This window comes from Lipotes vexillifer, unplaced genomic scaffold, assembly GCF_000442215.2.
Source record: "Lipotes vexillifer unplaced genomic scaffold, Lipotes_vexillifer_v1.1 scaffold890, whole genome shotgun sequence".
Lineage (NCBI taxonomy): Eukaryota > Metazoa > Chordata > Mammalia > Artiodactyla > Lipotidae > Lipotes > Lipotes vexillifer.
The window spans coordinates 1,202,748-1,223,860 of NW_006776053.1; the positions used below are offsets into that span (position 1 = coordinate 1,202,748).

The 21,113-nt window shown below is 44.2% G+C and overlaps 1 protein-coding gene and 1 non-coding gene across 2 annotated transcripts in view; one reads left to right on the top strand and one right to left on the bottom strand.

The window, feature by feature from the left end:
- Window positions 1-21,113, bottom strand: part of NR6A1 (nuclear receptor subfamily 6 group A member 1) — a 218,897-nt gene that overhangs the window by 19,221 nt on the left and 178,563 nt on the right. The window contains exons 4-8 of the mRNA XM_007450257.1: window positions 20,859-20,914; window positions 12,806-12,960; window positions 11,221-11,445; window positions 9,646-9,900; window positions 2,009-2,130 (exon numbers count right to left, since the gene is read on the bottom strand). Of these exons, the coding sequence (XP_007450319.1) occupies window positions 2,009-2,130; window positions 9,646-9,900; window positions 11,221-11,445; window positions 12,806-12,960; window positions 20,859-20,914 (813 nt within the window). The remainder of the gene's footprint in view (window positions 1-2,008; window positions 2,131-9,645; window positions 9,901-11,220; window positions 11,446-12,805; window positions 12,961-20,858; window positions 20,915-21,113) is intronic.
- On the top strand, window positions 20,468-20,540 carry TRNAE-CUC (transfer RNA glutamic acid (anticodon CUC)). Its single transcript has one exon. It is a non-coding gene; the product is annotated as a tRNA-Glu (tRNA).

The following is a 21,113-nucleotide window of genomic DNA, read 5'->3' on the forward strand; positions in this document are numbered from 1 at the left end:
TGTGAAGACCGCTGAAATAACAACAAAAGATTTAGAATATTACATAAACTTAGTTGATAAAGCAGCAGCAGGGCTGGAGAGAACTGACTCTAAATTTGGAAGAAGTTCTACTGTGGGTAAAATGTTCAAACAGCATTGCATGCTACAGAAAGTTCGTTCATCAAAGAAAAAGTCAATTGACGTGGCAAATGTCACTGTGGTCTTATTTTAAGAAATTGCCACAGCCACCCCAACCTTCAGCAACCACCACCTTGATCAGTCAGCAGCATCAACACTGAGGCAAGGGCTTCCTGGTGGCGCAGTGGTTGAGAATCCGCCTGCCAATGCAGGGGACACGGGTTCGAGCCCTGGTCCGGGAGGATCCCACAAGCGGCAGAGCAACTGAGCCCGTGCACCACAACTACTGAGCCTGTGCTCTAGAGCCCGCGAGCCACAACTACTGAGCCTGTGTGCCACAACTACTGAAGCCCAAGTGCCTAGAGCCCGTGCTCGGCAACAAGAGAAACCACCGCAATGAGAAACTTGCCCACCTCAACGAAGAGTAGCCCCCGCTCGCCGCAACTAAGAAAGCCCACATGCAACAACGAAGACCCAATGCAGCCAAAAATAAATTTAAAAAATAAATTAAAACAAACAAACAAAAACAACACTGAGGCAAGACCCTCCACCAGCAAAAAGATTACAACTCGCTGAAGGCTCAATGATGGTTAGCATTTTATAGCAATATTTTTTTGAGGTATGTACTCTTTTTTAAGACATAATGCTACTGCACACTTAAGAGATCAGAGTATAGTATAAACATAACTTTCACAAGCACTGGGAAACCAAAAAATTCATGTGACTCACTCTATTGCAATATTCACTTTATTGTGCTGGTCTGGAACCAAACCTGCAATATCTCCAAGGTATGCCCGTAGACGTCTCTCTCATTCTCTCTCTCTCTCTCTCTCTCTCTCTATATATATATATATATATAATATAGTGTGTTCATATACACGTACAAACACACACAATCCCCCTTTTTCATATATAGAATATAAATGTTCTATATATAAATCTTACCCAGCCTTTGAGGCCCAGATCTCAGATTTCTGGTCCTCCAAGTAGTTGTTACTGATCTCCCCCCATCTGAGGCTCAAGCAATGTAACAAGTGCCATCAGAATGTATACTTCTTGAGGCCAGGAACCTGGGATCTAATTTATTTCAGTGTCTTTAATGCTCAACACAGGGCCTGGCCCAAGGGAGGCACACAGAACACCAGATAAATGCATGAAAGGTGCAGAAGCAAGAGGAAGAGGTCAGTACTGAGGGAGGAGTGGGCAAAGAGGAGGGGATCAAGAGTCTCTGGACTAGGAAACTGAATACAGGAACACAACATTTTCAATGTCGTAGGCAGCAAAACAGCCCAGCCCCACTCTGAGAGTAGAGTACTCATACGCTACTCTGGAAGAAAGGGAACACAAATTCTCCTTGCATACTCTGCTTACCAGCAGCTACCAAGCGCCTCTCTGCAGGTAATACTCCATGTAAATCATACCCACCACTCTTCTATGGGTGTGTGAGTTTTGTGCACCCCCGCTCTGCCCTGAAGGGGCCCGTCAGCCTGTCACAGATCCCTTATCTCCAGTAGTTTCATCAGTCACTCTGCTCTTCTTCAGTCGCTGGTAAACTTGGTGCATATTTTAAATGACGCATGTACTGTCCTTGATGTCTGTGTTTAAATGCATTAAAACTGACTAAACAAAGCAAATCCTCTTCCTTCCTCTATGAGTTATAGAGGCTGTGGCATTTAGGTTTGAAGAAAAAAAATCCAAACCATGCTCTGCGCTATAGTGGGGCAGAATGATGATGAGGGCAGCACAGGACTTCCAAGATCGGTACCCACATGGTGTGACAGATTGTGTGACAGTCCTGAGGGTAAAGGGGGTAGGGGTGAAACATGAAGGCAAAAGGGCAAATATTCACTGACAAAAAAAAAGTCTTTTCTTCCCACCCCCAGTTACTCACCTTGATTTAGGAAGTTAATTGCTTTCATGCAAGCATACTCCTCATTGCTCACTTTTAGCTGATGGAACTTGTGATACAGGTAGATGAGCCGCTCAATCACCTCCATCCCTTCATCACTAAATCTGGGGAACAGACACCGGTGTTAATAATGGGCTCTGATTACCAGTGGAGGTAATGGAAGGGAGAAAGAAGTCACCTACAGCTCCTTAAGGCAGCTAAGATAGGAAAGAGGTTGAGCTTGGGGGAAATGGAATCCAGACACATTTGTAAAGACAGGTGAATCCATGGTTTGTCTAGAGGCCAAGGCAGCTCATACGAGCTGCTCTTCCCAAGGTCGGTTGGGGTCAATCAAATCTAAGTTCAAATCCAGCTCCATCACATACAAGCTATGAGACCTTGGGAAAGTCCTCTGACCTCTCTAAGCTTTGAGGACCTCCTCTGTAAAATAATGCTTGCCTGCTTGGGGTAACAAGGGTCATGGGGGGTTGGGATGTAAATGCAGAGAAGTATGACATCGTTAAGATACTGCTGTTGTTGCGATGCAGCCTGTAGTAACAATGGCAGCTACCATGGTGACTCTATGTGAGCTACTGCCAAAATGAAGAAAAAGCTGCTGATTGTATTTAAGTTCACTGTTTCCAGCATGGCTGAGGTTATGCACAGTGAACATTTCTACTGGTATCCCTGACTTCAGCTAGAGAGGGAGGGAGGGAAACATAAATTGAGCCTCCATGTCATGCCAGTTTCTGTGCTGGGCACTTTATGTGCATTATCTCATTTAGTTTTCTCAGCCCTACGTGCTAGGTGAGATTATAATCACCATTGTACAGATGAGAAACTGAAGTTCAAAGAATAGAAGGGACTGGTCCACAAGCACACAGCTAGTTGGTAGCAGAGCTAGAACCGAATCTGGGCTAACTCCCTAAGGCCTTGATTTTCTCAATATCTGAGGTGGCATCCATTAGCAGGGAAGACTCAATGCTGAACATGCTGCTTTTTTTTTTTTTTTTAATGTTTTTTCTTTCAGGAGTGTTCTTTTTTTTTTTAATTTATTTTAATTTTATTTATTTTTGGCTGCATTGGGTCCTTGTTGCTGCACGCGGGCTTTCTCTAGTTGCAGTGCACAGGCTTCTCATTGTGGTGGCTTCTCTTGTTGCGGAGCTCAGGCTCTAGGAGCGCGGTCTTCAGTAGTTGTGGCACATGGGCTCAGTAGTTGTGGCTCGCGGGCTCTAGAGCACAGGCTCAGTAGTTGTGGCTCGCGGGCTCTAGAGCACAGGCTCAGTAGTTGTGGCTCGCGGGCTCTAGAGCACAGGCTCAGTAGTTGTGGCTCGCGGGCTCTAGAGCACAGGCTCAGTAGTTGTGGCTCGCGGGCTCTAGAGCACAGGCTCAGTAGTTGTGGCTCGCGGGCTCTAGAGCACAGGCTCAGTAGTTGTGGCTCGCGGGCTCTAGAGCACAGGCTCAGTAGTTGTGGCTCGCGGGCTCTAGAGCACAGGCTCAGTAGTTGTGGCGCGTGGGCTTAGTTGCTCAGCGGCATGTGGGATCTTCCCAGACCAGGGCTCGAACCCATGTCCCCTGCACTGGCAGGTGGATTCTTAACCACTGTGCCACCAGGGAAGCCCCCATGCTGTTTTCTTTGGATTAGGAGTTAATTCCTTGGGGAAACACCAAGTTTTAGGCAAAGGAGCCCTAGGCTGGGGGACTAATACTCTGTGCCACAGTGGGTAATATCTTATACCAGAAATGGAGAAACTCCCAAACCAAGGAGGCAAAGGCTTAGTGGGGAAATAGTTTATAAAAGCTGGGGTCAGGCCCAGCATCCACTCTTCTAGGTGTTCCAGACAGGCCTCTGATGCAGCTGAGTCACAGAGAGATGCTTAGCCTCAGAGTTGCTTCCTGGTGACTTGTTCAGATCAGGGTACTACAGCCCCATGCTAGGCAAGAAGCCCCTATCTGGGTAGGGTCCAGAACTCCTGGGAATGTACTACTGCTGTCTGGGTCCTAGTGCTTTCTGTGTTGACTGTGAAGGCTTCGCAAGGGCTTGGCTTCCTGGCCAGGCAGGACATTTTCTCTTCCCTGGGGAAAGACTGGCTCCTGTTGGGGCCAGCAGCACCTGTACTTCTCAAGCACCAGGGGGAGCCACAGCAGCAGCTACTTGCAATCCGGAGCCCTGACCCTCTGGGTCCCAGTTTACTAGTTTGAACTACCATGTTTCTCTCTGCTCCTGGCTCAGTAGCTTTTACAACTTTATTAATACGTTCTTAGATTGGCTGATAGACACACTTACATTTAATAACCACTATAATAACCATATCTATTATTCTACCATTTGTTGAGTGTTTGCTACTTGCCAGGCCCTTTGTTAAATATTTTACATACATCATTTCATTGGATACTTCCAATAAATCCACAAAAAATGATACTATAATTCTCTTTGTTCACTTGTGGAAACAAAGGCTCAGAGAGGTTATTTACTGTGCCGTTATTGTATTCTTACATTTTACCCTCCTGATAATCTGTGAGAAAAGTAATATCACCTTCATGTTAGGGAAGAGGAGGCAGAAGAGATGCCTTCTCCAAAGTTCTAAGTGAATAAAACAAATTAGTGGTGGTGGGGACAAGGTTTAAACCCAAGTTTTCTCATTCCAAATCTGTTGCTTTCTCAGCACTACACTGTCCATTCCCTGACTGTCTTGTTCTTAACTGGCAACTGGGAAAGGCTACCACATGCTACCACAGGGGATACCTCAGGAGGTCTGTGCTCCCAGAGCAACTCAGCTCAGGGCCCAACCCAAAGTGGGTGTCGGACTCGCTGCAGTGCATAGAACTGCCCCTCCGCTGCCTCCATGGTGCTGAGACCTGCAGGAAGCAGTATGCCTGTGAGTGAAGATCACTCCTCATCAAAGTACTTTGTCAGCTACTTCTGTTCTTGAGAGGGAAAAGGTCTTTAATGAAAATGCCCATCAGTATCTGTTTGGAAGGGTGGGGAAGAGATGGGATGGGGTAGGGCTTAAAAAAGGAGGATGCAGCAGTGTCAGCATCTGTCTGGTGGCCGAGCAGTATAGCAAGTAAAGATAACACTCTCTCCCCTCATCAGTAACCTCTTGCCCCAAGTGCTCACTCTGGCTCTGCAGAACCTGCAGGTGTGTGGCTACCAGCCAGACCCCTAGACAGCAATGCTAAACCTATTCCCAGTTGAGTCTTGACCTGTGGGACACAAAGGAACTCCCACATGCCTGGCCTGAGTATATGACCCAGATCTGCCCTCTCTCTTGGGGAGAGCACATACCCTCTTTCCCAAGCTTCCTAGGATAGGCAACCAGCATGGACCCCTGGCAGCTAGCCCAGCAGCCCCCACTCAGTCTCCACAGCCTGACTGCAAAGATTTCCTCCACACCCCGCATCCCGCCCCTTGATAAACAAATTGTTCTCTGTTCCATGGGCTTGCTTTCTCCTGCAGCCGTGCCTCCTCCACATCTGCCCACTCCACAGTTCTAACGCCCCTGTATTCCCTGTCTACAAATTATCAACATTCAAAGCCTGAAAGTTGGACAAACACACCCATTCTTCTTCTAGGTTACCATTACACAAGCATGTTAGGACAAGGAAAACATTCCTGCCAGGATCCCCCAAACCACTGGACCATTCAGTCAGCAATTGAAGCTGACACTGTGTAAGTTATGTCCCATTAAGGGGGCTGAAAGGCCCAGTTGTCTCTTTTTCACTCATCTAAATGCATCTACTCCCAGAAGCAGTCATCAGCCACATCCTTAGAGGAATTGCCATCTCAGCACCCACATATAGACTCCAAGGTGAAAAGTAAGACTGCAGCTCCAGGACACATTCCAGAAAGTCAAACTTTTGAGAAGGCTGAAAAATTTAGTAATGGTGAAGAATCTGGGCTTTAGAGCACAAAAGATCTAGATGATAATCTCAACTCCATCTCTTTTAGCTTTAGAGCCTTGAGTTTTCACCTCTCTGAACCTCATGCTCCTTCCTCATGTGTGGAACAGGGTTAATATTAGTACAGTCTCTTAGGGAAGTGGTGAGGACTAAACAAATGTTTGCAAAGCACTTAAGATGGAATTTGGCACAATAAACAGTCTATAATTGTTAGCTACTATCATTATTAACAGGAGCAGCAGCATCACTCGTGTTATCACAGCAAAAAGAAAAGGCTGTGTTTCCTGAACCTTACAGCTAGGGTCTTAGCAGGGAAGCTCTGAGGCAACTTTCCAGAGATCTGGAAGAAATGAAGCTAGTGTTCACGAGATAGAAGTGCCCATTAAAGCCCATCTAGTGCAAGGCATCTTCTCCTAAGAGTGAAGGAGTCTTGATTAGGGCCAGGAGCAGTCACTGGCTGGTGCTACAATCTGCTTTAAATCAAATTCACCCGGCTCACTGTCTGATAACAGCCTGATTAAGGAAAATGGGCACCATAAATTTGATTCAATATTTGAGAAGAGAAAAGGAGGTGGTCATGTATCATCTGGGAAAAGTCTTTCATGACAGCAGGAACTCGCTTGCACTCAACAGTTGTGAAAAAGTAAAGGCATTTTGTGGGAGTGGGAGTAATGCCAGAGTAGGCAAGGTAGGGAAGAGCTGTGGCCAATTACAGACTCCATGCTCTCCACAGCCTTACAGTGATGAACCTGATTCCAAAGGTTCTCGTACTTCCATTTCCTCTGGCCTCCTGGGCAGTTCCACATGCATCTCAGACTCAACAGACCCCAAGTCAAACTCAGAGTGGCTCATCTCTCAACCTGGTCTTCCCAGGCTCCATTATCTTGGCTAAGAGAATTGGTGCCCACCTGCCTGGCAGTATCCCCAACTTTTCCACTCACTGAGGTCCCACTGACTTTACCTCCCTGTCATCTCTTAACTCTGTGCTGCCCTCTCTATTCCCATGGTCACTGCTGCCTTGTCCAGGACTTATTTTTACCTGGGCTATGGAACAGCTTCCTACACAGCCACTGTCTTCTAGCCTTGTCTATGCAATCCATCCTGAACTTTACAGCCACAGGGATCTTTCCAAAATGCAAACTTGACATGTAATTGCTCTACTTAAAAATGTCCCATGACTTAATACTATTCACACAATAAAATCCGAGTTTTTTTGATTAGCAATTGAGCACCTTCATGACTCTCGTCTTTCTTGTACCTTTCTCTCCTGTCATTTCTCCCCTAATTTCTCTGCCTCTCAGATATATTCTCTCTATACCCTAATCCACAGGATTGCTTTTTGGTTATCTGCACAAACCAACCACCCAGAATCTCTAACTTCTAGGACTCTGTGTTATTCTCCTGCCTGCCTCTTATTCTCTACATCTACCTAGAAAAATGCCACTTCAAGATGCAGCTCAAATGTCTTTTCCTCTTTGGCAACCATTCCCTGATTATGCAAGTAGAGGTAGTCACTCCTTAGTCTATGCTTTCACAGTCCCTCATATGCCCCTCAATCTCCACTAATATCACCCTGAACTGTAGATTCAATCTGCTTCTATTTGCCCCCCAATCCCCTAAACCAAGAATACGGGCTCTCACCTTAGAAACCATGTCTGTATTATCTGTTATCCCAACACCCCTCCTCCAGGCACACACAACAGGTGCTCAATAAATGGGCATGTTGAACTAACATGTTGAAGTTTAACTTGTATTTCCATTGAAGGATTCCACAGTGGAGTGAGAGTCCTAACAACGAATCTACTTCTTATCCTCAGAACCCACTTGCAAGCTCAGCTGCAACATGTGTTCCAGAGTTAGCACTGTTCAATATAACTTTCTGTGACGATGGAAATATATATATATATCTGCAACTGTCCAATACAGTAGCCACTAGCCACATGTAGCTCCTGAGCACTTGAAATGTGGCTACTGTAAATGAGGAACTGAATTTTTCATTTTAAGTAACTTAAATAGCCACCTGAGGCTAGCAGCTACTATACTTGATAGTGCAGCTCTAGATTCTCCTTGGTAAGGACCCTTCCTAGAAAATAAAACTTCCCTCACTAGTTCAGCTGCTACTGGTCCCTGCCTTGCTCTCGGGGCTCAAGGGATTGGAAACAGTGGGATGGGGTGTCTTTCATGAAGCTTAAAGCCACGGAGAACCCTGCATGGCCAGTGATCCTTGCCTACCTGCAGAGGGCATGGGGAAACTCACCATCCTATAGAGAGGGGAGCCCACAGGCTGACTTTGTAGGCAGCCTCAGGCTGCACTGGAGGATTCCAGGCAAATAGGGAGGCCGGGCTCACTGGGCCAGCTCTGCAAACCCTGACAATATTAGAGCAGGCTGACTGCTATCCAAACACTCAGTCAGCCCAGAGATACAGAGCAGGAGACAGGAATTTGATGGAAACAATGAATTAGAGGCTCAAGACAAGGGGTTAGGTTATCTGCAAAATCAGACGGCTCTGTTTAAGGACAAAATGTCATCTGGGTTAAAAACTCTGTCATTTATAGATTACCATCAAGCCTGTAAGCATCATTAATAAGGAAATATTAGAAAACCAGGGGGAGAAAGTACCCAGACTCCTCCCTCCCTCAGCTGTGCAAAGGGCCCTTGAAGGTGTTAGAGCTTCGCTCCCAGCCTAAGTCTCAACTTATCTTTATGCCATGGTGATTAAGTGGCAGAGGGAGATGCACCTCAGTCCTGTGCAGAGAAGTTTGGGGGCTGGTACTCTACCTTCTCCAGCTTTCTTCGATGGAGGAACCTTTTCTTCCCTCTCTCTTGGTGCTCTGGAATCCCGTGACTTCCATTATTTTAAACTGTCTAATAAAGGTGAACTATTGAAAGGACTTTTAAATGCAATTTAAACTTCATGTTTCACATGGATAAATCAGTAAGTCAGAAAAATTGAATCAAGAGATCATTTTTCCTGATTTTGGGGTGTTACCATGTGCTCCAGGTCTCCAAAGTGAGTGAGTAAAAGACCTGCTCTAGGCAGGGAGGTTAGAAGGATCCTAGCTGGCTGCGATGAAACTTTATGCCAGAAAGCACTGAGGAGGACAGTTTAGTATTTCAGTCCCATTCTCTTATCTCACTGCATCTGAGATCCAGTGAAAGAGCCTAGACTTTCAGTTGGGCAGGCATAGGTTCAAATCCAAAACCCTCAAGGGTAGGCCCCTCTGAACTTCAGTTTTCTCATCTATAAAATGGGCATAACACCTACAGTACTGGAGACTGTGACAAAGAAAGATAATAATGTAAAATACCAAGCCCAGTGCTTGGCACACAGTAGGTACCACAATAATTCCTGAGTCTTTTTCTTGGATTATAAACTACAGCTCAGAGCCCCTCACCTTGTAGGAAATGTTCTTTCCAGATACATTATCTTATCTCAGTAATCTAGATGTGACCAAAATAACAGCTTAGCACTTGCTAAGCTTTGCTGCACATTATCATTTATTCCTCACAACTACCTTGTTGGGGAGATACTGTCATTACCCCACTTTATAAATTCAGAACCTGAGGATCAGAGACTTGACCAAAGTTACAAAGCTAGTCAGCAGCAGAGTGAAGATTCAAGTCCAGCCACGTGCGGCTTTAATGCCCATCCTTTGGAGTATCAGGCAGCCCTGCCTTGCAGAGGTGACAATGGTTTGGTTGCCTGAGACTTTCTCCCCAGCCAGCAGCTCTCACCTATGTAGTTCTTCATCAGAGGGTGAGTACTTGGCGGTGACATCAGCCAGCTCCCCGAAGATCTGCTTGCTGTAAACAGTGAGGGAGGACAGCAGGATTAATTCCTGCCACGTAGAGCTCAGGAGGCACGTGTAATCCTTGATTGAGAGCTCGCAGAAGAAAGGCAGTTTCTTGATCCAGGCAATCTGCCTAAAAAGCAGCTCGTCAGCCAGGCGGCAAAGCAGGGCAAATAGCTCTGCTTGAGTCACAGCATATCTGGGGGGGGTGGGGTGGGTAGGAACAGGAGAAAGTTACTTCTAGTGGCCAGAATGGTGAGGATGGGGGCAAAGGGAGAGAGTACTCCTAAGGGCACAAAGGGTCTCTGGCAGTGAACTCCTTGCCCTTGACCAAGCATCTCCAGCTCCATTCAATTCAGTTTAATGATAAAGGGACAGGACTGGTGCCAGTAGTAAGCTCAGGGCTGGAGGAGCAGATTTGATTAAGAAAAGGTTGCAAAGGGGAAAGGAGGCTTCGAAATTTGTTCAATTATCAGGGAGCATGACTTTTAATGCTCCGTGTGTTAGAAGAAAATTCCCAGTCACTTTTGCACCAGTTTTGGAAATGAGAGCTCCATTAGGGTGAATCTGGTGCCTACTCAATACAGGGAATGGCACAAAAATGAGCCTTGGGGCGAGATGGCTGAAAGAGAAGAGAACAGGTTCAGAAGCTCTTCTTGCTCTCATTGCACCCCCTGGTGGTGCGAGTTCAGGAAACTAAGCTACTGCGGGATGGAAGGAGCAGGGCATTTCTCATCTCTGGGCTGGAGGGGATAGGGTCCCAGTTTTCTTTCTCTCAAGGCCCCTGTCATGACTCTTCCCCACACCCCCACATCAGATTTATAAAGGTTTTGGTGGTGGCCTTCTTGTGGCAGACATTTGAATTTCCTCTTCTCAAATTGGAAACTAGCTTAAGAAATCTCAGGATACCTTTTGGAGCAGAGGGGGCGGTCTAAGCTTAATAACACTCAAACAGCCTATGCTCCAGGCTAAATGAATAATGAGTACAGCAATGGGTGGGCTGAATTATTATCTACTCAGGCAGAGCTGACAGGATTGAAAGAGTATTCCTTCCACCCACTCAGGCCTGCACACAGAGCACACGGCCCTAGGCTACTGATGAGTATGTTGACTAGGGATACAGACAGGCCACAACCAGTTAGTGCCTTGAGTGCCCTGTTAAGAAGCCTAAACTTAATGTATGATTATTCCCAGAATTACAGCTCATCTCTGGCACAGAAGCACTCAGACCCATCCAGAGACTGGCGTACCTCGGCCCAACTAGAAACAAAAGTCCTTTAATCCCAACTCCATAGGGATTGACTAATAGCCCCCACTCTATGAGAAAAGATGCTCAAGAGAAAAATGAGGGACCACTAACTTCAACGATAAGCAAAGATTTGTCCTCTGATGCTCGAGTCATTGCTTATTATCCCCCAACTCATTCCAAAGCCTGGGGTACAGCAGCCAGGGATGAAGATGGGTGTGGGGTAGGGACCACTTTGAAGCTACAGGGCTAAAAAGACCAAGGCTCACTCACCCATCTTCAATCAACATGGGCGTGCCCAATGGCTCCAGGTCCTCGGCTGACACCAGCTGATGAATCAGACTATATGACTGGGGATCCAGGCTGCGAGCTTGTGGGGGCAGAAGTGGAGAGTGGGCAGAATAGCTAAAAAGGTGCGGTATATATTGATAGTGTGGAGGCACAGACATTCCCATATATTGATCCCTGAATGCCATGAATCCATTTAGTTCCACAGACCTACTGGAGAGAAAAGTCTCATGTCAAGCAGAAACATCGCAGGTCTACTGCCTACTCAAAGGAAGTGAGCTAGGAGGTGGCTCAGGTGTTCTCTGGCCATGCACTCTGTCTTCATTAAGCTAAGGACATAATCAATGGTTACACGCATGTCTCCCCTACTAGATGGGGTCTCTGTGCAAATGTGCATATGTGTGGCTCACCTTTGGACACCCAGAACTTGGCAGAGCTATACTGAAAAACACTGGTTAAATGACCTCTCTGTACAGGTGCCACATTTGGAGAGTTTCATAGAATATTCATAGACTATGATGACAAAGGTGAGTGTTTATATTTTATACTGCTAGGACAACTAAGTCAGAAACAGGCTAGGTGCCTTGCCAGGCCACAAAACAAATCCAGCACCTAGCAAAGAACCTGGCATGTGGCCAACAACTCCCTAAACATTCAAAGGAAGGAACAAACTAAGGAGCAAACGAATGAATGAAAGTTATAGTGAAATATCAAGAGAAAGGAATATTCTTATCTTCCCCACCTTTCTTGGAGAAATCTAACAGTCAACTAGTTTTACCTAGATGACCCCTCCTGTAACAGGGGCTGGCAAACTATGGCCCATGGCCTGTTTTGGTAAATGAAGTTTTATTAGACACAGCCACACTCATTCACTTACATATTGTCTCTGGCTGCTTCCACACTACAATGGCAGAACTGAGTAGTTGAGACCTACACTGTGTGGATTGCAAACCCTAGAATATTTACTATCTGGCCTTTATAAAAAATGTTTCTCAACCCCTGTCCTAAAATAAAGATTTCTGGAGAAAGAAAATCTTCCTTGGTAGCTGATGGCTATATTTCACACCTAACAACTAACTTAAGATATCATTCTAGAACCAAGAGTCTTCAAACTGGTATTTCATGACACCAGCAAATCTAACTTGAAAAGTTTTCACTTTTTCCTAAAATTTATAATGTGAAAAATCTTCACTCTTGCTGAGGCAGAGAAATGATAACTTAATTCGATATTGTCAATGTGGTTTTTTTTAAAAATGATAAAGTAAGTGAGAGGAAAGAGCTACAATTAAAATGTTATTCTGTTAGGTGAAGAATGTATGGGCACGGATAGTGGCTATAGCACTTTATCAATCTGCAGAAGAGACTGCTGACATTTTCAAGGTCTTTAGCTAAAAAATGGGCTGTAAAATGCTGCTTTGCATCATCGTCACCCCAACCCCAAAAGACTGAGGAAGCAAGAGTACAATGGCTGAGACGGACTGGCAGGAATACCCAGCCCAGCTCAGAGGTTGCTTGTGGGTCCATTCTTTGGGTGATCCCTAGATGATGTTGGGTTTGCCTTGAAGCTCACCTGGAGGACAGTGTGGAGCCTGGTGAGGGCTGGTTGCTCTCTGAAGCCCTGTTCCCAGGGGAACTGTGGTCGCTGTCACCATGGTTGCTCCAGTGAGTGGCCTCTTCCTCAAATTCCTGCCCAGACATAATCCTTTCGATCTCTTCCTCTGATATCTTTGACAAGGAATTGATATATGTTAGACTGGGTGTTCCTTCTTTAGGACTGAGAACTTATTTAAACGTCATGGGGATTCTTAGAACTCTCTAGAGAGAAAGCCAAATTCCCTCCCCTCCACCCACATACTCCAGGTCTCTCTCTCACTAATCTTAGGACAGCTTGGTTGCCTGCCTGCCAGCACTATGGCTCACCATGGCATTCCTTTTGTCCATTTACCCTCCTCCCAGCCACAAAGCCTCTAGGTTCCTCAACACTCCTCTTTGTCCTTAGTCTATTCTTTCCTGCCGTTGAAACACCACTCTTCAATAACAAACTCCTACTTGCCATTTAAGACCCAATTCAAATATCAGCTTCTTTTTGAATCCTTCTATTACTAAGCGCAGACAGAATTTTAGGTTCTCCTTCTATCCACTCATAATTCTGTGTATTCTGAGAGAGGCAGAATACCATAACGGTTCAGAGTTTGAATTTTACACTCAAATCACCTTTGTTCTAATCCAGGTTCTGCCACTTTCTAGTTGTACAATCTTGGGCAAGTCATACAACTATTTAAACCTAAGTTCCTTCATCTGTATAGTGGAGAGAATAATAGTATCTATCACATAGGACTGTTTTGAGATTTAAATTAATTAATATATTATCACATGTTTAGAAAAGGGCCTAGCACAGAACAACTATTATGGAAGGCTGACAATGATATCTTGATTATCATTGTTATTTTTATAGCACTTATGGTAATGTCTCATAAAAATATCCTCTGTAAGACCTTAGGCTATGACAGGATCTAGAAAAAAGCAGTACTCAAATAAATGCATGTTGGATAAATGAATAAATGTCCACCTACTAAGTACTGACTATATACCTTTGCATGAGATCTCTTAGTAAGAAAGACATTTCTAAGCCTACTGAATAAAAGAAGAAACTGTAGCTCCGACAAGCAAACTGACCTGCCCATGTCTGAGCAGGAGTTTGAGGAAGAGACCAAAGTAGCCAAGTATTCAGTCCAGTGCTCTAGCTACTATGCCATATAGGGAGTGGACACACACTTCTCTAAAGTGTTTAATCCAGAGTTGAGGCCAAGCTGGTTAAAGTCAGCACACAGAATGAGAGTGAGTGCTAAGGAAAAAGAGCCAGATGAATTTGTTTCTTGTCCCTATGGTAAGCCTGGGAGGACATTTTCTCCCATGTCTGTCTGACACAAACCTACATACTTCTTTGCCTGTGAGGGAACCTTGAGCTGCTCCAATCATAGATATAAAAAGGCATTTAGAACTGGAAGTTAGCCAACACAGAGGACTTTGAGGGAAAACGAGAAATGTTTAACTGGTGCTCAAGTTGAATGATTAGTTTTAAATAGTTTGGGTTGCATATTGAATTAGAGGGTTTGTCTTTTTTTATTCAGTCACATGTAGCAAAAAAAACCCAAATCTTTTCTCTTAGAGGTCCTTAGAACACTGAAATCATTGTTTACATTTTACAAGACACATGAAGACAAATTGCCATCAAATTACAAGCCATCTACTGAGGCCCCGAATGTGCAGCCTCAGTGATGGTGGTGAGAGCAAAACCAGAACGTCGAGGTCATGGAAGTACTTGAGCTTGGTAAAAAGGGCCAGTTATGGTAAAATCAAGCTTATTCCAGCTGGAAGTCAAAGTTGGACTGTACTTGTCTCTCCCTGAGGGTCTCATGGGATACTAAGCAATCATTAACGCATTGAACAGGGGATGGAACTTGTTGGGAGTGCTTGAATCTGGGTGTAAATCTCATCTGTCACTTCCTTGCTGGGTACTTACTGTTGGGCAAGTCACTCAAGTTCTCTGAGCCTTAGCTCCCTCATTGGTAAAATGGAGATAATACCACTTCCCTCATAGCTCATGATTCCCTCACTGGGTGCTAGAGCAAAGAAGCATACAGGTTTGAGTCAGATAGACTTGGGAGGTTAATCTAAGATAAAGTTATTAAGTGAAGGTACACAATAGGTGCTCAATAAATGGAAATTCTATCACTTCTTTTTCTTTTTTTTCCCCGAGATGTTGGGGGTAGGAGTTTATTTATTTATTTATTTTTGCTGTGTTGGGTCTTCGTTTATGTGCGAGGGCTTTCTCTAGTTGTGGCAAGTGGGGACCACTCTTCATGGCGGTGCGCAGGCCTCTCACTATCACGGCCTCTCTTGTTGCGGAGCACAGGCTCCAGACGCGCAGGTTCAGAAGTTGTGGCTCACGGGCCTAGTCGCTCTGCGGCATGTGGGATCCTCCCAGACCAGGGCTCGAACCCGCGTCCCATGCATTAGCAGGCAGACTCTCAACCACTGTGCCACCAGGGAAGCCCACTTCTTATTTTTAATTACAATTAAACACAGTTAAGAACTTGGAGAAAACAGCTCTCTCTTCCTAACACACCACCTAGAAACAGTAAAAGACTAAAAGGAAAATTATGTGCCCAGTATCAAAAACCCAAAAGCAATGACAGATGAAATAGGTTTTTCTGAGCATCAGCCTCCTCAATTCTGGAGAGAACATAGAGTCTGGAGATGTAAATGACCGAGGATCCCTTGGCATGGTGAGAGAGCCACAGACGGTACTCAAAAAACATTAGGTAATAGTGAAGAAGGTTTTTCATTGAGGAAATGCTTAAGAATTCTTCCCAATGGATAAACTTTCTATTGTATCTAAGTATAAAAAGAATAAATACAAATAAGTCCATATATGAAAAGCCCATAGCCATCATACTCAGTGGTGAAAAATGGAAAGTTTTTCCTCTAAGATCAGGATCAAGACAAGGATGCCCACTCTTACCACATCTATTCAAGATAGCACTAGAAGGCCTCACCAGAGCAAAAGGCAAGAAAAAGAAACAAAAGGCATCTAACTCAAAAAGGAAGAAGTAAAACTATCTCTGTTCACAGAAGACATATGATCTTATATGTAGATAACTTAAAGATGTCACCAAAAAACTATTAGAATATAAGAATTCAGCAAAGCTGCAGGATACAAAGTCAACACAGAAAATCAGTTGCTTTTTCTTTTTTTTGTGGTAGGCGGGCCTCTCACTGCTGTGGCCTCTCCCTTTGTGGAGCACAGGCTCCGGACACGCAGGCCCAGCAGCCATGGCTCACGGGCCCAGCCGCTCTGCGGCACGCGGGATCTTCCCGGACCGGGGCACGAACCTGTGTCCCCCGCATCGGCAGGCGGACTCTCAACCACTGCGCCACCAGGGAAGCCTATCAGTTGCATTTTTATATGCTAATAATGAATTATCTGAAGAGAAAATTAAGAAAACAATCTCATTTACAATAGTATCAAAAAGAATAAAATAGGGGCTTCCCTGGTGGCGCAGTGGTTGAGAGTCCGCCTGCTGATGCAGGGGACACGGGTTCGTGCCCCGGTCCAGGAAGATTCCACATGCCGCGGAGCGGCTGGGGCCGTAAGCCATGGCCTCTGAGCCTGCGCGTCCGGAGCCTGTGCTCCGCAATGGGAGAGGCCACAACAGTGAGAGGCCCGCGTACAGCAGAAAAAAACAAAAAAAAAACAAGTGGTGTTGGGAAAATCAGATATCCATATGCAAAAGAATAAAATTAGAGTTTTACCTTATGCCATATGCAAAAAGTAACGCAGTGGATTAAAGACTTAAACATAAGACCCAAAACAGTACAACTCCTAAAAGACAACATAGAGAAAAAACTTCTTGACATTGGCCTTGGCAATGATTTCTTTTCTTTTTTTAATTGAAGCATAGTTGATTTACAATACTGTGTTAGTTTCAGGTGTATAGCATAGTGATTCAGTATTTTTACAGATTCTATTCCATTACAGGTTATTACAAGATAATGGGTATAATTCCCTGTGCTATACAGTATTATCCTGTTGCTTATCTATTTTATATATAGTAGTTTGTATCTGTTAATCCCATACCCCTAATTTGTCAATGACTTCTTGAATATGACATCAAAGCAAAAATAGAAATATAGGATTACATCAAACTAAAAGACTTCTGCAAAGCAAAGGAAACAATCGACAAAGCGAACAGGCGACTTCCAGAAAAATTTTGCAAACTATATATCTGATAAAGGGTTAATATTCAAAATATATAAGGAATTCCTACAACTCAACAGTCAATTAACTAATTAATCAGCCTGATTAAAAAAAGCAAATACTAGGGACTTCCCTGGTGGCGCAGTGGTTAAGAATCTGCCTGCCAATGCAGGGGACACAGGTTCGAGCCCTGGTCCAGGAAGATCCCACATGCCGCGGAGCAACTAAGCCCATGTGCCACAACTACTGAGACTGCACTCTAGAGTCTGTAAGCCACAACTACTGAGCCCACGTGCCACAACTACTGAAGTCCGCCCACCTAGAGCCCGTGCTCTGCTACAAGAGAAGCCACCGCGATGAGGAGCCTGCGCACCACAACGAAGAGTAGGCCCCACTTGCTGCAACTAGAGAAAGCCCACGTGCAGCAACAAAAACCCAACACAGCCAAAAATAAATTTAATTTTTAAAAAAGCAGCAAATACTTGAATAGACATTTCTCCAAAGAAGACATACAAATACCCAACAGGCATATGAAAAGATGCTCAACGTCACTAATCATCAGGGAAATGGAAATCAAAGTCATAATGAGAAATCACCTCATGCGTATTACGATAGCCAGTATCAAACAAACAAGCAAGCAAGCAAGCAGACAAACAAACAAAAAGCTCCAGAAAATACAAAGTGCTGGAGAGGATGGGGAAAACTGGAACCCTGTGCACTTGCGTGAGAATATATCAATAAAATGGTGTGGCGACTATGGAAAACAGTATGGAGGTTTCTCAAAATCTTAAAAACAGAATTATCATATGACGCAGTAATCCCACTCGGTATTTATCCAAAAGAGTTGAAATCAGGATCTTGAAGAGATATCTGCACTCTCATGCTCACTGCAGCCAAGGCCACGTTCACTTTAGCCAAGAGGTAGAAGCAACCTAAAACAACCTAAAATGTCCATCGATGGATGAATAGATAAACAAAATGTGCTATATTCTATTTACAAAAGCCAGGAAATGGAAGCAAATGTCCATCAACACAGGAATGGATAAAGGTGTGGTACATACTACTCATGGAATATTACTCAGCCATAAAAGAGGAATGAAATAAAGCCATTTGCAGCAACATGGATGGACCTAGAGACTGTCATACTGAGTGAAGTAAGACAAAGAAAATATCATATGGTATCACTTATATGTAGAATCTTAAAAAATGGTACAAATGAACTTATTTACAAAACAGAAATAAAGTCACAGATGTAGAAAACAAACTTATGGTTACCGGGGGGAATGGGGGGGGATAAATTGGGAGATTATGATTGAGATATAGACACTACTATATATAAAACAGATAACTAAAAAGGACCTACTCTACAGCACTAGGAACTCTACTCAATACTCTGTAATGACCTATACGGGGAAAGAATCTAAAAAAGAGTGGATATATGTATATGTATAACTGATTCACTTTGCTGTACAGAAGAAACTAACACAACATCATAAAGTCAACTATACTGCAATAAAAATTAAAAACAAAAAACACAAAGCAAAAACAAACAAAAAATGTGCTATATACATACAGTGGAATATTACTCAGCCTTAAAAAAGAAGGAATCCTGGGCTTCCCTGGTGGCGCAGTGGTTGAGAGTCCGCCTGCCGATGCAGGGGACACGGGTTCGTGCCCCGGTCTGGGAAGATCCCACATGCCGCGGAGCGGCTGGGCCCGTGAGCCATGGCCGCTGAGCCTGCGCGTCCGGAGTCTGTGCTCCGCAACGGGAGAGGCCACAGCAGTGAGAGGCCCGCATACAGCAAAAAAAAAAAAAAAAAAAAAAAAAAAAAAGAAGGAATCCTGTCATATGCTGCAACATGGATGAACCTTGAGGACATTATGCTAAGCAAAATAAGGCAGTCACAGAAGGACAAGTCCTGCATGATCCCACTTATATGAGGTATCAAAAGTTGTCAAACTCTTAGAAGCAGAAAGTAGAATGGTGGTTGCCAGGGACTGGGGGGAGGACGAAATGAGGAGTTGCTGTTCAATAGGTATAAAGTTTCAGTGATAAGATTAAGAAGTTCTAGAGATCTGCTGTACGGAATGTGCATACAGTTGACACTACTGTACTGTATACTTCACAATTTGTTAAGGAGGTGTATTTCCTGTTACATGTTTTTTACCACACAAAAAAGAGCAGCTATGAATGGAGACCGAAATTAATTTGCAAGAAACACATATGACTTGAATAAATGAATAAAAATGTTTGATTTAAAAAAGAGAATGAATGCAGCACACAACCCACACCTGAGTGCATATGTGTACCAAGCTCATGTGACAGAAAACCCTCTCATACATCATCAGTGTTGTCTCAAACCAACTCTGAATTCCTGTCTTTCTCTCATTCCCTCACATTCAATTGGATAAATCCTATCAATTTTACCTATTAAACATTTCTTGAATCTATTCCCTCTCTTCAATCTGCACTATCACTGTCCTACTTGAAACCACACTGTCTATATCTCTCGCCTGGACTTCTGTAAAACCCTTTTAACTGCTTTTTCTCTGCCACCAGTTTCACTGACCCTTACCCAGCTCCTCATAAACAATTTACACGGCTAGAATGATCTTTCCAAAATGCAAATTAGACCATATCCCTCTTTCTACTTAAAACCTTTTAGTAGTTGCCTCTTGGTCTACTCCCATAATTCTTGAATCATGGTCCCTGCCCACTAGGGTACTGAAGGATTCACTTCATGGGTCGTAAGCAAATCCAATTCTCTATCATGATGAAGTTCTTCTGCTGGCCAAGTAAGAACAAGCGATGCAGGCTGGCCCCACAAAGGCTTTACTGAAGGAGCTATAATCAAAGTTAGTTGAAGGCCACTTTTTAGAGAACTGATTCCAAACTCAAGGAATCTGCCTTATCTCCTGCCACTTCACAACATGTGCCCAGTGCTCTAGCCTGAGTGAATGAACTCCTTGCCATTCCTTGAAGATTCCTTTTATAGTCTATTCTGTCTAGCAGGAATAAAAGCTGCTTGGGTTTCCACCCCTTCTCAACATAGCTAATTCTTCCTTTTCCTTGAAGACTCAGTTCAAACTTTATCTTCTCCAGGAAGCCTTTCCTGAGTGTCTTCAGTCCTCAACCATGGCTCTGGTCCATACAGAAAAGAAGCCCCTTCTTTCTGTAATCCCTGGGCAACCTCTGTCATCACCCACTGTATTATGATGTCTGTTCACATATCTGTCTTTTCCACTACACTGAATTTACAGTACAGGGGGCCTGGTACAGAGTAAGTAATACTGAGTAAATGTTTGTGGGACTGAATGGGTATTACCTTCCCTTCTTTACAAACAGGCAATCAATGAACTTTCTGCTGAAATATCTTTAGTGATACTGAACAGCAAAGTAGTCTTGATGATTTCTGCCAGGCTAAGTAACTACAACCTTAAGTGACTGACATAAAAAGTCCTCTGGGAAATTCCCTGGTGGTCCAGTGGTTAGGACTCTGCGCTCTCACTGCAGAGGGCCTGGGTTCAATTCCCGGTCAGGGAACTAAGATCCCATAAGCTGCGTGGCGTGGCCAAAAAAAAAAAAAATCCTCTGGATGCTTTAGAACCAGAATTGGATTCATCTTCTGTAAAACTCCTTAGGAAGAGCTGAGGCATCACAAGTGGAGCTTTAACCATTATCTTATATATTTAAGATTTTCAAAGCACTTTCATATCCAGGCTCTAAAAGCAGTTTTACAGGAATGAAAGTAAAGATGGCTCCCCCTAGCAGCAGATAACAGGATCAAGGTGAGCAGCTACAGGAGCATCTGGAGGCCTGAGCTTTCAGGGTAGATCACAAAGAGTAAGACCTAGAACTCACCTGGACTGGCCCAATGCTCTTATTCCGGCCTCCAGGCATGCCATCTTCTCTGATTGCTGGAAGGAAACATAAGTTAAGACAGTAAGAAGCATGCCCACGGAAGTCTAGGCACAAAAAGAGAACTTATTTGGCCAAAAGCATAAGGTAGTAATTAGTGAAGCTAAGATTAAAACACAGATCTTTCTGGACCCAAAGCACATATTCTTTCCATCATTCCAGGCCAGCTCATAGGCAGCAGATACTTTTTGGCCCCCA